This window comes from Perna viridis, chromosome 3 (genome assembly GCF_037379345.1).
Source record: "Perna viridis isolate PV_CMFRI_1.1 ecotype Kerala chromosome 3, ASM3737934v1, whole genome shotgun sequence".
Lineage (NCBI taxonomy): Eukaryota > Metazoa > Mollusca > Bivalvia > Mytilida > Mytilidae > Perna > Perna viridis.
Genome location: NC_142447.1, coordinates 4222767 through 4240649, shown reverse-complemented (window position 1 = coordinate 4240649; position 17883 = coordinate 4222767). Strand labels below are relative to the sequence as shown.

Here is a 17883-nt window from a genome sequence, read left to right as displayed (position 1 = left end):
AGTTTTATATTAAAACCGTTTGCCAGAAAATAATAAAACAGAACTGGTATTGATAATTAAAACAATTTAAATAACAAAAGTCTAAAACATTAGTTACATAATTATTTTTTAAATAATGAAACATAAGTTGCCAATTAGAAATCATCCTATCATTATTGATTTAAACTTACATTGACATATCACTCTAGATATTGAAATGAAGAGTGCAAGTAAAGATGTAAATCGAACTAACCACATCCTTTCTCCCGAAGAAGCTGATATTTGGTGGATTTTAATACTTAAAACGCAACAGTGTTGCTTTATATACAATTATGGCGGGAACTTCCTATTAAGGTTCATTTAATAAGGGGGGTATTATTTGGCACGTGCAAATGGATTAGATCAATGATTCAAAGCTGGAGAGTACAGTTCATCTGATTTTTAATGCGTGCGTAAAATTGCCTTTTGATCCAAAATCATTTAAGTATCAAGATATCAGCATGATTAATTTTTAAAAAGCACCTAGGGTGTTTTCCCAACCATGCCCTCTTTAAATGAACACATTTTTGATAACACTGTGCAGTGATGGATCAAGGATGATTTTGGGGGTTGGAACTACCTTTTTAAAAGTTTTTTTTTTTATTTTTAAGCAGTATTTCGTAACAAATGAGCAAATAATAGCACGCAACATCTCTATTATGGGACCTTCCTTTTTCTGGATTCCCTTTCTCATAATTTCCGGTTCCACCCATTTTACACTTACTTGCCTTTTTCCGTTACCTTTTGAACTCGTGAATCGTTACAGTGTATTCATCTTGCGCCATGGAAACTGATTTATTCAACGTGTTATAATTTTCCTATCCTCTTTCGTCTACCCCTGACTATATTTTTTATGAGCAACTCGCTAGTGTTTCTAGAAAAGCCGAAGACACTTACCCTACCGGTGCACCTGGTCCATGTTTCCAGTTTTTAGTGGAGTCCGGGTTGCTCATTTGTTTTTGTTACTTTGTATGTATGATTTTAGTTACTGCATGTTCTTTGTTGTGTGCGTTTGTTTTCCATGTCTGGTCTTTACCTTGGGTCCCTTGATTATTCTTTTATTCCTGCTTCGAAATTTCTTTGATGTAATATAAGTTAGTGAATCCGTCCATAAGTTTTTAATCATAACTTTTTTTATTCATAAATATAATTAATATTAGATGAGCTTTGAAATATTGTCGCTATTTAATTGGTAGATGCATGTCTATATACGTGACGGGCAAATGGAGATTTAAAATTCTTTTGACGAACATTTTTTTTTTTTTTTTTTTTTTTGGTTTTTTTTTTTTTTTGTTTTTTTTGTTTTTTTGGGGTTTTTTTTGTTTTTTTCTATTTTGTTTAAACGCATTTTCCACATACAGAAAAAATTTACTTTGGTAAAAAGGGATCACTTTTGTTACATGGAAAATGTAAAAGACGTATGTAAAGAATAATCAAGGGAACCAAGGTTATAGGGGTCATCAAAAGAATGTAATCCACGAACAAAGACCAGACATGAAAAACAGACATATATAGCAAAGAACATAAAGTAACTAAAATCATGCATACAAAGTAACAAAGACAAATAAGCAACCCGGACGCAACTAAAAACTGGGAGCATGGACCAGGAGCACCGGTAGGGTAAGCGTCCTCTGCTTTTCTAAAAACACCCGCCGAGTTGCTCATAAAAAGTCAAGTCCGTGGTAGACGAAAGAGGAAAGGAAAACTATGACACGTTGAATAAATCAGTTTTCATGGCGCGGATGGTTACACCATAACGATCCTCGAATTCATGATGACGGCCATAAAACTTCTGTAGTGATGACTTCAAAGTTTTAGCAACATAAACCTGTTCCAGAAGCCTATTTGCTAGAATTCTAGCGCGATATAAAAAGTCGGCGTAGTTTCGACAAGCTCTAGCATAACGTATGTGTTGTAATATAAACACTCCATACGCAGGTGTAGAACGGATGTTGCCACAGATGAAAGGGAAGTTGACAACACTGAATGAAAAGTCATCACGTTTGTCGTAAAGTTTGGTCAATAGCTTTCCTTTAAAATCTATTTCTAAGTGTAGGTTAAAATTATCAAATCATCACCCCCCTTCTCTCTCTCTCTCTCTCTCTCTCTCTCTCTCTCTCTCTCTCTCTCTCTCTCTCTCTCTCTCTCTCTCTCTCGTGAGCAGATATTGTTTCCGAATAGCTTTGAAAATATTTTATCCTTTTTTTGTCTTTTTTTGTTTGTTTTTTTTTCGCTGGCACTATAGGACAAACATAATTTCTATGTCATTGCATAAACCACCTACAGAATTCACAGTATAAAAAATCATAAGGAATTTCTGAAGCTAGTATATAATATAACGAGAATGGATATGTTGAATATGCCAAAGAGACAACAACCCCACCTGGATAAAAAAAAATGTCAGATCAAGGCCTTCCTTGGGTCTTCAATGAACGACGGGGAAAACCTCACACCACAGGACAGGCTACAGCGAGTTCCATATAGGTGCCCCCATATACACCAGCGACATAAAAGTAAATTGAAAGTGAAACAAAACAAAACACTGCCCAGGAAAAGATTTTTCTGAAGAAACGAATTTGTGTGAATAACCTCTATCCAATGCCAACATGCTTCTAAAGCTATCTTGGCTCCATATCCATTTTATTACGCCTGTATCATAAAGTAGATATAGATTGAATCACATGTTATGACATTCTGCCTAGTGATAAACCATAACATTCCCGACACAGATTTGGTGCATTTATAACGACGTGACTGTAACAGTTTTCTAAATTAGGAAATGCCTACAAGCTGGACAGAAATCATTGAACGGTTTCAAATATCAAAAGATCTTGCCGTTTTCAATGATATTTCGCCAAATGTATGAAGTGACGTTTTGTTAGGTTTCCATTTACTGCCAACTGTATATTATTCAGGTATTTTCCCGACTTGGCTGTGGCCATTAAACTTTTTTTCTTAACATATAGTTTTTAACGCGAACAGCACTTCACGCACTTTATAAGATAATGTGTCTCTCTGACGTTATTATTTGTTAGTTACTGATAGACTATGATTCTAACTGTTCCTTAGAATCGTTAAAGATTTCGCAATTGTATATGATTATTGCTGTTTGTATTGAATAACCACTGAATCGATGCCACTACAAATTTCAAAATACTTTAAACACTGATGCTTCATTCCTTGTATTGCACATTGTAGAACCACTCTGGATTCAGCTTCCAATTTCGATAGTTTTGGTTTTGAGTACTTCTTGTATACAGTTTTAGGTTTGATTCTAATGCAAGGAATACCTCAGGTAAATGTAAACAAAAATGGAAACTATGTGCTTTTGGTATATTTTTATCTTGACGTGTTCAATCCATTGAGGGGCTTTTGGTATTTATCACATGTCGTGCTTAAAATATACCAAATGCACATGGTTTTTGCTTTTATTTATATTCAAATGGCTGTTACTTTTACCTTGTCACTCCTACAAAATACATTTCAATTGTAAATTCGCATAAGAGGTAATGGGAAACTTTTTTATTTCTACATGAATGTTTCATGAGTTCGTATGATATTGAAAATGTGTTAGCCCAATTTTGACAAAAATCTAAATTTTAAAGATAACCCTACAGAAATCAAATGGATTTTACTCACGTGTCATAAAACGGATATCGCTGACGATGTAGGACATGCTTCACCCTCCGGAGCACTTGATGTGACTCCCGGTTTAAGGTGGGAGTTCATATTGTAAGTGCATTAGTTTTTGTTTGTTTGTTTGTTTGTTTGTTTGTTTTTTTTTTTTTGTCTTTATATTTTACTTTTGTTGTCTACATTGTGTATGTGAATCGTCTGTATCCCCTTTTCACGGTTTGGTCATATCTTTGAATTGTGATGTTTTTTATGCTTCGGTATTTTTGCAGATATATTAAACTAGTAATTCGTACCTGCCTTGTACGGTTTAATGCGTTTGGCGTGTTTTCAACTGTCATGGTTACATTGTTGAATATTGTTTTAAATACCAGAAAGTATAAAGCTGAACGGTTCTTTTTTATCGTTTTTCGTTTTGACTCGGAGCCAGTGTGTCCAAACATATCTTTTGACGTTACGCACGCTATTGCGGCTGTGTCGAAAAAAACACACCTATCTAAACTATAAATGACTATTGCAAACAATAAAAACTGTACTTATGTGAAAGCTGTATACTGTTGGAATCGGCACGAATTATAATTTCTGAATATTTGTCGTACATGGTACTTCTAAGTCTTTATTATCAATTAAACTTTCCGAAAACCCTTAAAAACGTCAAAATTCCGTATGTAAGGTGTAGCACACTGTAGGTCCAAAAAAGCTAAAATGGTGAATTGCGCTATTGCAGAAGGTACGAAATTAGCCAAATTTTGCTTGGAAGAATAATTTCATGTGTTCTTTTTCAGACAATTATCGAAATTGCGTTAATTAAAGGCAAAAAATATTCAGTGCAAAAATGAAAGTGTTGGTAAGGTGTCATCCCAGTTGTCCCACATTTTATAATTACAGGTAAAAATGTGTGGGACAAGTGGGAATTGTGTATATGTTAATTAGTTGTTTTCACACCCTTATTACAATAGGTAATTATGTATAGTCTTTTTCTGAATATTATCTAATTGTATTATGTAGTATCTATAGATAAATTGTTCCTGAAGTATATTTATTGCTATAAAATATGTAGCTTATTATAAAATAAAATAGATCTTTTCCAATCCTTTGTACTGATGCCTGGTAACAGAGGGAGATATTCTATGTGGATAGTTTGAATGCATTTTGAACTGTGCTTTTTGATGATGCTTTTTCCATATTAATATTTTTCTCCTTGGGTGATAATTGAAACAACAATATTTTTTTCTAATATTTATTAATTGCTTTATGATATATTTCAATATTTATGAAAATAACAAGATTCACAAAAATTAACAGAGAATGATAATAATGCACTATTACAGTATAAAACAAACAGTAAAATGTTCATACACTTCTATCCAAGGTTGATGTTGGCAACTTTGGTAGTAGACGGGAACGTTGTCTATAAAGTATGCTTCTAGAAGACTGGAATGTTGGTAGTTTTTCAACCATATTTTGTACTTCTTCATTCCATTCAGGTGTTCTCAATTTTGCTACCTCTTCATCATAGAGTTTTGGTACAGCTGTTGCTTCTTCTCTACATCTTTTTTTGATTGTGTTTAACACCTTTGCTGCCTCTAACTTATATGGCTCTGCTCTGTGGTTGTGTTGAATGTTGTAACCTACTGGTATGTTGTTTAAGGTTCTAATAGTAGCTGGGCATGTTCTGACAGCACACCGCCAGTAAACCCTTTCTTCACGACGATTCTTTACCTGGAAACGGTAATTGTTGTAAACAAGACTTTGTCCACCTCTACTGTTCTCTATGAATTCTATGTTTAGCTGTGCATTAGCCATTTTGACTTTGATTCAAGTTGACATTTTTACTTTCTATATATACCTCTTTTGAGATGTGTTCACATTGATTTCAACAAGCTGAAGTGGCATGTTGCTCATAAGCAAGCCCACTTAGAAAGAAATTGATTAGCCAAGTAATGTGGTCAGTTATTAAAAGTTATTGTATGACAGCTGGTTTAATTAGTTAAAATAATTAACTTCACTTATTATTATTATTATTATTATTATTTAATTCCAATGAAAAATATGTATCTACTTGTATATGACTAGATGGTGATAGTGGAGTACTAGAAAAAGACTATAACTTTGTCAAAACACTAATTAATTATTTGTTGTTATAAGAATGTTGGACAACTGGGAATATAGTTTTTTTCAAATGTGGGACAAATGGGAATAAACCGTTGGTAAATGGTCAGATTTCTAAAAGTGTTCAGTAATCAAATTATATTATTAATGTAAGAACTTATTTACACAATATTCTTTTCCAATTGACTTTTCCTAAAAATGTACATACTTTCAGCAATTCTACGTTGGCATATGATAAAATTTTCAATACAAACAAAAAAGTTACGTCTTTTTGAAAATGTCTAGCGAAATGTCAGATGTCAATATTTTCCGGGTTCGTTGAGAAAATTTCATGCTCCGACGCAATTCTACAATCAGCTGAGAATTTCTTCTATGAAATAATGATACTTAGTAATTGTACATACACTTAGGAATACACATATTTCATTTTTTTATGGTTTACACCATTTAAAACGGATAAAATTCGAACAAAATAAATGTCTAACGATTTGTCGAACTTTCACTTTTTGAACGTTTGGCACGTTTCCCGTCGATCTGGAAATTGTGAAATAAAACGGAAATAATTTCCGCTTTAGATGACAAGAACCAGACACTTATAATCGTCTCTGCAATTACAAGTATAGAATATGCAACTGAAAGAGACAAAAATATCGAAATCAAAGAGATATAAAAAGACTAAAAGGGGCTGTATTTTGTGTTATTAACAAACGAAAGCATAAACCGAAAAAGAATTGAATAAATTCTTACAGTTTATAGGAATTCCATCGGAGCGGAACGACTGAAACACAAAATAGAGTTGACAGAACTTTAAAAGGTTATAGAAAAGCAGAATGCTTATAGATAACATGAATACAGAAAAGGAAGTCATAAACATTTTTTATTTTGGAAAACGCAAATGAAATGAAAATCAATGAGCGGCTATATAATGGGTGTTGATGAAAGCCCGATTTTCTGAAGGATAGAAAGCTCTTTCAATCGAAATACTAAGTTGTGAAAGGTCCAAATTCTGCTATTGGTACATGTTACATAAAATCATACATGTATATCAAAATATACATTTTAATTTATCGCAGGAGAAAGTTGCTATGTTCCTTCTCTAGACAGACAGTGTGCATGTATGTGGCGGTTGCATTCCAAGCTGCGGTGCACATGCAAGTGCAAATTTAATTTACCGGTAGTACTGATAATCAAATCAATTAATCTTTTCGATTTTGTAAGAAATGTTCAACATTTTTTAATTGCCACCAATCAAATACTGTTGTATATTTTGCTTTACTGTACACGTTTTAATAAACAAGCAAGCAGAAAACGAAAAGTGTCGACAAACGTTGAATTCTGATGTTACCGAATGTGCCGCAATAGCGTGCGTAACGTCTTTGTAAAAACTTCTTTCTTTTTTCGGTCTTCCAACTAACCAAATTCTTTGATTTACTCTTTTTTCTTTCAGTAAATATTTTTCTAAGTCATTGTCCTATCCAAGAAATTTCTGAAACTATATTTAAAAAAAAAAATAAGTAAAGTACCCTAAAATGTAGTTAAGTTAATCTATATAACAATATGAACATTCGGTGCTAAAACGATTAACCTTTAACCGGCTGCTTGTCTACAGAGGTAAAATTGTACCGTTTTCTCAATCATTCGTGAAAAGCCAATGTTAAATTAGCGGATTTCGTCTCATTTTTGCTCTTTTATCGCAAAACGGAATGTCCGGAACCCCAAATTCACATCGAGCACTCCTTCGGTCATTGTTCTCAAATTTCCCATAATTGCAAAATCATGGAAATTGTTTTAACGCCGGGTTTGACGCGCTAACCTTCTTGCAACCACGGTTGTAACGGTATCATTTTGAGTCCAAAATAATGTAAAACAAGGAAACCAAGATTCTAGTGGAAATCAAAAGAAAGTAATCCAGGGAAAAAGACCAGACATGCAAAACAGACACACTAAACAAAGAACAAAAAATAACCAAAGTAATACACACAAAGAAACCAAAGTAAACATTAAAAACTGGGAGCAAGAACCAAGTGCATCGGTGGGGTAAGAAGCGTTTTAAAGCAATTTTGCTCATGTATGATGTGGATTTTGTTCAGTTAAAAATTATAAGCAACAATATCACAAGAAAAAGTGTTGGGTTCGGGATCATTCTTGATTTTGTTTTTATTTTATATCCTATTATTGAGAGAAAATTTTATTTCAATGGAGGGTTTCATTTTAAATTTGTTCTCTAGAATAACACGTGCATAACCATTACAAAATTACGTTATTATCATTCCTGAAATATTTCATGAAAATCAGACAAGGGTTTAAAGGAATGTCAAATGAAAAAATTGTGACGAACGACCGGTAGGTTCGACCACGTGGGTTGTACTCTATATGCAACAAACAATAAATTAAATATTCTACGCATAATTGTGTGTTTAAAATTTGGAAGGTTTGTTATTCATACTGAAATTGCAACTAAATTTTGTATTCTAGTCCTGGTCTTTTTCTCTTAACATATTAATGTAAAACGCCAATACAAATATACAATTGCATATAAATCCTGAAGATAAGAAAAACGAGACAACATCACAAAACAAAGCGATTGCAATATGAATTCCCACAAACCGGTAGTCACATTAGGTGATCTGGAATGTACCTGCTCCGCAAGCGACACCCGTCACATATCAAGTGTTAAATACCCGTTAAGCGTGGAGTTCGGTTGGTTTTCAATCCGATAATACATGTACATCAAACTGAACAAGTCTTGTCTCATCTATGAATTAGACGTCAGCAATATTCTGATGAAGACCGTAAAACTTCTTTCGTGATATTATCGACTTAAGCTGAACATACCCCTGTCTTAGAAACTTATTTCTTTTGACACTTGTTCTTGTACGAAAATCGGTGTAAAAATCAAACACACGGCAAAAACGAATCATTTGTGATATTTATATTTATAAGTTGCGCAAATTTTACACAGAAATTCCGAAGAAAAACTTATATGAATGAATGATTGAATAAATAATTTATTGAAGTGCAACCTGAATTTTTCATGTTCAAATACATAGATTAGATATATTTTCAGCCAGCCAGATAGGCTTACGAAGCACTGTCATATGTACACATTAAGTTAAGTAGAAAACTTATATTGTCATATTATCTTATATAATGCATGAATCTTGCTCATGTTCTTTTGGGTGAAAATCTTACTTTGTGGAAAAAAAGACGATAAATGGCATGAGTAGTATACAGTATTTAAATAAATTATGAAGTGTTTGTAGCCAAATTAACTAGACAGTTCAGACAAGAATTCATTGCAGAAGATTTTAAGTACTTATCAAGTTTTTTGCTAATTTTTACTGATTTTGCCTTTAAAGTTGACTGTTTACTGACATTTCTGTTCTTGTCTAACCTTATCAATGGATGGTCACGGGTTTACCGACTCAGCCAAATACAAAATTGGTTTATGACATATAAATACACGAATAATACCATCAACTACAAGTACTTTTCTATACACAAAATTCTGGGAAAGTAAATCCAGCCCTTCCTATATATTTTGTCTTATAATAAACAAAGTCTAGGAAAATACTTCATACAAATTTTTACCATTGACATAATTGCGGAACAAATCATTTGTAGGAATATATTCTAGTAATTTTATTCTCAAATTATCACAGATTAACAACATTTTCATTCATTGTTCATTATTCCAATTCAAATGCTGATTTCATATGATGAGATATGATGTAGCTAGTAGTCTATCAGGGTAAATATAACCCATGATGATAGTACAATAAGATGTGAGACTAAATATGTTAGGATTTATGTAACCCAATCACTGATAAAGGGTTAAAGACCCTGTTTCATGTTCGAAACTTCGAACTTTCCTAAAAAAAAAACCTGGCGGTATGAGAGAGGTTGTCTTTGATTTCCAGAATTGCAAGCAACCCATTTTTTCAGACTTCCAGAAAAGTAACATCTTTCTTCATGGATTATTACAACCCACCTACCAAAAGGGGTAGGCAGATTATAACCTTTGTTCAGCAAAAATGAGGAGTGTAAAAGACAAATAATTACTGCAATAGAAAACACCATATGATACCAGACACTGCAGGAATCAGTTACATTCATTATAATATAAATAAATCACACACTGAAGATCACTTGATTGTCTTTGGTATGATAGCTACATGTTTTTCAAACTACTTCTAGATGTCTCCTATTTCCTATTTAATATATAGCACTACTTCTGATTATTCAAATTGACCAGGTTGGCCTACATCATCACCATAGCAACGACCAGTTTAATTGTCACGTTACTTTTTACACAACTTTATTGACAATCTTTCCAATTTCATCAATTTCACATTCAACAACATCGCCTCGCTACAAAATAACAAAATAAAAAATAGGTACATGTTCCATACAAGTCTAATCTGTTTGTTTTGTGAAAAAAGAAGTTAAATCATTCAAGATGAATTTTAATTATAAATGTGACAGTTTTCAAACAGTAAAGAGACTCATTATAAAACTTATTTTTAATCAACAAATGCCCTTTTAATGTTGATAAAAACAGTATTTTTGCAATGTTCTCTTTTTATTTCTTTATAATAGGCAAAAAATAACTTTTTTATTTGACAAGAAAGGTATGCCGTATAGAGCCTTCAAAAATATAATTCTATATAGTGACTCACCATTTTTTACAACAAAGACTTGACAATTGAGACTAACTAGTTATTTCAATATAATCAGAGATAGTAAGAAATTTGAAAAAAATGTCTATCAAGAAATACAAGGCATACAAGTTTATTAAGCCAATCAGGGGTCCTAAAGGGTCATCAACATTACAAACATGAATAATAGGTGTTGTTAAAGACAGACAATGTTTAAAGTCAAGCAAAATATATAAATTTATATAAGTTTACAATAGATTCAGGAGTACCAATATACTATGTTAATACATGTACATGTATATTCAATATTTCATATAAAGTAAAAATAATGTGATTCCATGGGATACTATGAAAGTACTATTGTTAGTGGGGTACCAATTTTCGTGGTTTTCATGGGTAGACGAAATCACAAAATTCGGTTCCCAACGAATAAGAGATTCCCATTGATGTGTACACTGAAAATCTTCAAACCACGAACTTAAGAATCCACAAACTTGTGTTTCTTCCCTGATCCACGAAAATTAGTATCCACGAATTAAAGTCCTTTTATAGTAATTACCAAATTTGAAAATGATATCAAAATTTTCACAGTTGATGATCCAAAAGAGTTTATTGAAAGAGGAGAGTTTTATGAAGTTTTTGTTAGTTTTGGGATGAAGTTAAACAGGTCAGATCTCTTATTGTCATAATAAGGTTAAATATCAAAGAAATAGATATTGTCGTCAATGTCATTAAGGCTAAGTTTTTCACACAATCTACTCTATAATGTAGTGAAACCTTCCTGTTTCTGCATCAGTTTAAATACACTAATAGCTGAAAACCAGGAGTGTGTGCCAGGCTCATACTAGGAGAAGAGAAGGCAATCAAATCTTCTTTACTTTAAGTGTATTCAAGTGTATAAGTACATATATTATAAAATATTTCCCTCAAGTAAACATAAAATAGAACAAAACAATTACTTACATAGGCAAAAAAAAAACACTGACAAAAACTTGATATACAAATTATGTTTAGACCAGTGCAACAAAATTCAAAATGAAAAATGATGTTATGAGCAAGAAAAACAATGTTTTTCATTTGAAGTGGGCAACATGTTGGCAACTTCAGAATAATTTAACATTTGTTAAGCCACAATACAAAGTTATATTTAGTCAGTGACTGCTCAAAGTTGCAATATAAATCTATACTAAACTTACTACCAAAAAATAACAGGACGTCAAATAGACAATTGCTGTATTTTTATTGCAGCATAATCATGTTTACCTTTCTCACTTTAAGCAAAAAACTTCATGTAAAAATTCAGGTGCTTGCTAATAGGTCTGTGTTTTTTTCCATGAATGAAAATTAAGTTGTACTTACTGTGAGACAGTAAGGATCACTCAAGAAACCTTTGTGATCTGACCTGTTTCTAAAGCTTAACTATACATATAAACTGGATATTTTCCATCAATCTACATGTATTGTTTATGTTTCTCATTTAGATCAAAATAAACAAAAAAAGAAAAATATCTTACTTTGAGATATTCTGGTGGTTTCCTAAAAACACCAACTCCTGTTGGGGTACCAGTTAGTATCAAATCTCCTGCCTTCAATGTCATAAATCTGCAAGAATAAAAGTCCAGTGACTTAACTTCAATTTCATAACTGAACATTTTTCGAAGTACAGCATGTCACTTTATTTTGTTTTAAATGAAGTTGATGTTTCTTACTCATTTCTTGCTCTATATACTATAAACCGCAAAATTTTCATGCAGTCTTTTTTTAGTGGTTTTTGTGATCAATCTGCTTTTGTGCAGTTTTTAATTCAGGATCGTTCCTCGAAGTCAATCAAAATGTTCTGGAAGAAAATATTCATGACAGTTTAATAATGAAGTTACAGTCTAACCACAATATAGCAAAGAATGTTTTTAATTTATAAAGGTTACTAGTCATATATGTTCCTTTTTTCTAGAAATTAATTATCACTTTAATTTCTAATTTCAATCAAAAGTGCTGTTAAAAAAAACAAAATCTGTTTCTATCAACAAGTTTCCCAACCACCATATATTACTCCAGAAATCAAATGAATTTGGAAAGAAAAATCTTGTTTTAGTTTTTTAATTGGTGCACTATGGAACAGAAAAACAAACATATAAAATGAATATAAAAACTATCGTGTTGATTACGTGGACATAAAAGCTTTCATGAAGATTACCTGGACATAAAAGCTATCATGTAGATTACCTGGACATAAAAAGCTATCATGTAGATTACCTGGATATAAAAAGCTATCATGTTGATTATCTGGATATACAAGTTATCATGTTAATTACCTGGATATAAAAGCTATCATGGCAGCTGACTTGTGACAAAGCTGGTTTGTATTACTGTCCTGTTTTGTCACATTGTTTACCTTGCATCTTAAGCCCAGGTTGTGTGGATCTATAAATACAAAAAAAATAAGTGATTTTTGTATCGTTTCAAAAAATACATTTAGGTCACAATTGGACTGTTCATCTAAAATGTAATGTACAATCTTTGTGTATTGCATATATATACTTCCACAAGGAAAATTATTTTGTTCTACCTGTAAGTCCTACCTCACAAAATTATATTTAATTCTATTTATGCCCCCCCACTAATCTAAAATCCTGTATCCACTACTGGGAACTACATACAATAATATCATTATGAGAACATCACATAGCAATTAATGCTGTCCCTTTTACCTTCTACTCAAACTAAAATCTACAGACAATTATCAAAATGCCAGAAATTTAGGTAATTCAATCATATCTACATATATATTTGATGTATTATATTTCAATAATAATTCATATATTTTAATGATAATTTTATTTTAAATAAATATGAATAGTTGACTAAGAACTGGCACTACTGCTCATGTGCATACAACTATTTGCCTTTACAGTGAAACATAACACTAGTAAAAAAGAAATGTTGTGCTCACTTATATATAGGCAATGCCAACTCCATATTAATACAATCAAGTGAAAAATAATGGCATTAGCTCCCTTTGGTCTAGAGTAGTTAATGGAATTGGTTTAACTTCAAAGAGAGGTAAAAATATAGAGTCAAACCTGCCTGTCGTTACTATCAAAGGGAGAGCAGTCATTATCATTAAGTGTCAGTATTAGTAAGAAGTAGGCAGTCAGTATATTCCATAAAATTAGATATTTCACCTGACAATGCATCTTTGGTAACAATAGCAGGACCAAGCGGACAGAACCCATCCATTGCCTTGCCTATTACCCACTGTCCACCATTTACACCTGGTTTTAATTGCCAGTCTCTTGCACTCACATCATGGGCAACTGTGTAACCAAATATATAGTCCATTGCTTCTGATTCCTGAAAAAGGAAAATATCTCATGCTACTTTGCTTCATTATTTCTATTTTTTTATATGAGTGAACCTTATTGAAATGTTTGTATGCAGATGTATAAAAAGTTGAAAATGTGCATCATAAAAATTTAAATCTTGATTAAGCTTTAGTAAATTGTTATCATTTAAGTTGTTAACAAATTGGCTAAAAGTCTTCATTTTCTTTAGAATAGAACTAATCCTTCAGCCAAGTCAATTAACTGGCTATTTAAATCTCACTACCTACTACAATGCAGGTAGGCCATCCTGCCAGATTAGTATTGCTTATGTCCTCCATGGAAAATGGGGTCCACATGTGGACTGCAGCACAACAAAACAGCTTTAGAAATGTTCACTTACTGGTACTTTTTTTGCATCTTTTCCAACAACGATTGCCATTTCAACTTCCCAGTCTAGTTCCTGCAAAAGCACAAATTAAGATTCTGAAATAATTGAAGAGGTTCTTGTTATCATACAATTTCAATTAAAAAAATCTGTAATTGCCAGTTTTCCTCCTAAAATCAAAAAAAATGTCCCATTACTCACTTCTACCAATAAAATTGTATACATTATCTGATAAAGAGTTTCCCATTTTGAATGTCCAGTTGGTACAAATGTACAGCACATTATTGTGAAATACCATCAAGTAATTTTTTTATCACTAGAAAGACCTATTTTTAGCTGGGCAAGATCTCTTTATCTCACTCACAGTTAGAGACAGAACGCCTTGACTTTCCAACAAAAAAATTGGCACATTAAAATAAAAAGTTAAAAATTACATAACAAAAATTAATTTAAACAAGTATAACTGGTGGTTGATTGTTTCACTCAGACCCCCTTGGGTAATATATAATTGTTTTCTAATTTTTCTTGAACTCACACAAGAGTTGGAATCTTAATATCTCCTCAGAGTATAAAAAAAATCCCTGTAATAGGATTGGACATTTGCTCATCATGAATTACTGTATGATTTTTTGGTTTTTTTTCAAAAGTTGAAAATTTTCTGATTTTGTTGTAAAAAATGTGATTTGATTTTCATATAATGTGATCTTAGCAATCTCTGGATATATCATTTAAGAAAGAATAACCCTAACTTTGTGAGGATGATAGCCTGATGTCCAATTATGCTTTAGCAGTCGCTTCAAGTTTTGGACACGGTAAGTTAATTTTTTTGTTTCCTGTAGATGAACAATGTTTGTTCCATATTAAGCTGGTGCCATATGATATTCTAACTCCTGCAAAATATTGACAACACTGTTGAACAGGGTAAAAATATTTTATATACAAGGGGGGGTGGGGGGAGGGGTCAATATTTTGCTATGATATTTTAACCCCAGGATCAATATTTCACATAGGGCAAAACATCATATAACTCCAGGATTCAAAATGCATGTGACTTTTTAACCACTTGGGCAGTGATTAAATTTCTGCAAGAGTATTCCTTGAATGTAACAAAAATTAAATCACCACATAAAAACACACTAATAGACAGAATTCCAATTATTGTAGATTTTGTTATGGCTGTAGTACCCTACCACTAAAATACCAATCCATATAAAATTCACACTGCCAATGGTAAGGTGATTCATAGATAAGGAAAATCCACCAAAGAAACGATGCTTTTTCAGTCTATTTATGCTATACATTCACATAACGATAATCTTTCCTGCATTAAGATCTGTACTTTTTAGAAAATGATACATCCATCTCCCACTAAAATCAACCAAATGAAGCCAAATCAAGAATAATAACTCTTGTCAAGCGCAAATTTCAAGTACAATCTGTATAATTTTTATCTCAAAACCACAACAACCAAATGAAAAACTAAGACTGGTTTATATGTGATCAGTAACCGTCTCTGAACAAGAAATAAAAAAGAATTCATTGGGTTTTTGACATGCATGAATCACTTTCTGTCAGATTTTTAGAAAGACTGCTACTTAATACCTTTGTCTCCTCAGGGTAGGGTAAATCTTCTGTAGGCCCTATAATACAGCTTGGGAACTTGTTAAATATTACTGGCACCTCTGGTACTGGGGCATTCTGTTCTATGCAGTGATCAGTATAGTTCATACCAATGCATAATACTTTGTCAGGGTTGTATATTGGTGCTACGATCTTCACTGAGTCTCTCTTTAATGTGGTAGGATTTCCACTGACCACACTGAAATAGATATGAACATTTACAAATGACTGTCCAATAACTAGAGATTTATACATGGTTCTTTTCACATTGCCTTTGTTCTCAGCCAAAGATTAACATCATAATCATATGGAACTCTTTTATGTCTGTCAAGCTATTTCGGGAAGTTTGTAGGTGATTTATAATACATGTATTTTAATCCTGAAATGAAACATTATTTACAAAACTTGATTTAAATTATTATTACGTCCGTCTTCGAGTGAATTGAGATCAGTTAAGTACTGTATCTTGTTCATACATATCAGTAATTATATCTATGTATGAAAAATTCACAGTGTCTGTAGCATACTTTTATCTCCACATGTACTTCTACTTCTACCAGTTCGCGACCGCCATCAATTACTGATGATTAACTGTCACTTTTAGTGCACAATGCCCTATTTTACTTTGTAGCCATTAAAAGAAAAATTAACAAAGTGTGCTGTACAATTAACTGTGCAAGTAAAAACAACTTGATTAATTTAATCAAGTAAATGAGCCTTGAAAGATTCAAGACTCTTGGCAGAGGCAATGTCAGTGGGCAGAGCACTCCAGTCCCGGATGGTTCTTGGGTAGAATGACTCATTCCTCAGTACTGTGTTGCATGATGGTAATTGGTAGGAGTGTAGGCCCATATTTCGACTGAGTCTTACTGGACTGCTCAATCTGTTGGTCGCGTCGATTTTCACCAGACCATTTGCCAGTTTGTACATTAGTACGAGTCTAGCTCTCCTCCTACGTTCTTCTAGTGTTGGCCATTTTAGATCTTCTAGCATGTTGGTAACAGAAGAAGTGTTGTGGTATCTGTTCGCTACATATCTGGCCGCTCCACGCTAGACCATTTCAATCCGGTGTTTGTCCTCTTTCAAGTATGTACAGTTTGTACCTATTGGAATATGAAAGGGAGGCAACTTTCATAATCAAGCAAACATTCTAAAATAAAGATTTACACAAATTTACAAGTTGAAACCTGTTTTAACAGAATCACATAGCTTGAGAGTTAATCAGATAGTTTGATCGACCACATGATTAGATACACATTTACTTTTTTGCTGCAGATAGCATTGCTGCTCCCCCTTCAATGAACGACCTCATGTCACCAGGTATACTGGAATTCTCTTTGCATAAATCAACAATATCTCCATTCTCTTTCAACTCGACTCCTATTCGAGTGTTGCCACCCTCCTCAAATTGAACAAGTCTCATTTTCTGATCAAACGACACACCCCCTTTTCCTCGTTTGTATCAATGACAAGGAAGAATCGAGAGGAGTTCCGGGACAGACAGATCCGAATCCAACTTGAGCAGCTGATCTGATCACATCGCTGAGTAGGCAAACGTCAACTTTCTTTTTCTGGTCTCTAGCTAAAGCTTGACCATCATGACAGGGAATGGGTAAGCTAACATAGGATGCAGTGTTGACTTTATTGTTTTTGGTTTCATGCCAGCTTTCCCCTGAACACGGTAATTTCAAACCAGATAAAAGGGGGGAGGTAACTCGAACATGCCGGCTACCTGCGGGTCCTGGTGTCAAAAGAATATGCCTGCAGCAGTGCTAAGCCTGTCGTAAAAGAGGCTAAATAGTGCTCAGAACCCTGGCCAGGGCTAGGGCGCTCTGCCTACAGTGCAACTGGGTTGTGTGTCCCAGGTGGTGGAATGGGTACCCCTGACATGTTACAAACATGGCAATGTCGTCAGACCATAATACGGAAAACCTAACTGCAAACCATGTTAAAGAACCCTTCTGTGGTATTCTCTCGGAGTAGCAACCATTGGGCTCCACACAGCAGGCTAAATTGCAAGATCCTACCCACCTCTCCCTATTTCCAGTAGCAATAAATAATTGCTTTCCCCATCATCCTTGTGTCCCATCCCATTTTTCATTTCATCATCATTTCATGTTAATTTTATCACTGA

General features: G+C 33.2%; 2 protein-coding genes across 2 annotated transcripts in view; one reads left to right on the top strand and one right to left on the bottom strand.

The window, feature by feature from the left end:
* Positions 1-9390: 9390 nt before the first annotated feature.
* LOC148620721 (oxaloacetate tautomerase fahd2, mitochondrial-like) lies at positions 9391-17172 on the bottom strand. The gene is made up of 7 exons (XM_088574471.1): positions 17012-17172; positions 15732-15948; positions 14145-14204; positions 13604-13772; positions 12734-12842; positions 11936-12023; positions 9391-10134 (listed from the first exon to the last, which is right to left on the bottom strand). The coding sequence occupies exons 1-7, from the start codon at positions 17170-17172 to the stop codon at positions 10072-10074; spliced, it is 867 nt and encodes a 288-aa protein (XP_088430597.1). The 3' UTR covers positions 9391-10071.
* Positions 17173-17222: 50 nt separating this feature from the next.
* Positions 17223-17883, top strand: part of LOC148620719 (putative aminopeptidase W07G4.4) — a 28177-nt gene continuing 27516 nt past the window's right edge. Inside the window, exon 1 of the mRNA XM_088574466.1 lies at positions 17223-17361. Coding sequence (XP_088430592.1) covers positions 17348-17361 — 14 coding nt within the window. The 5' untranslated portion in view covers positions 17223-17347. The remainder of the gene's footprint in view (positions 17362-17883) is intronic.

What these genes read in the sequence shown, in the direction of transcription:
- LOC148620721 (XM_088574471.1), bottom strand. Translation starts at nt 17,172, where the DNA reads ATGAGACTTGTTCAATTTGAGGAGGGTGGCAACACTCGAATAGGAGTC. An exon ending in AAGATGCAAAAAAAGTACCA is followed by an intron (nt 13,773 to 14,144) that starts GTAAGTGAACAT and finishes TTCCTTTTTCAG; the next exon opens with GAATCAGAAGCAATGGACTA. An exon ending in TACCAAAGATGCATTGTCAG is followed by an intron (nt 12,843 to 13,603) that starts GTGAAATATCTA and finishes TTGTATTTATAG; the next exon opens with ATCCACACAACCTGGGCTTA.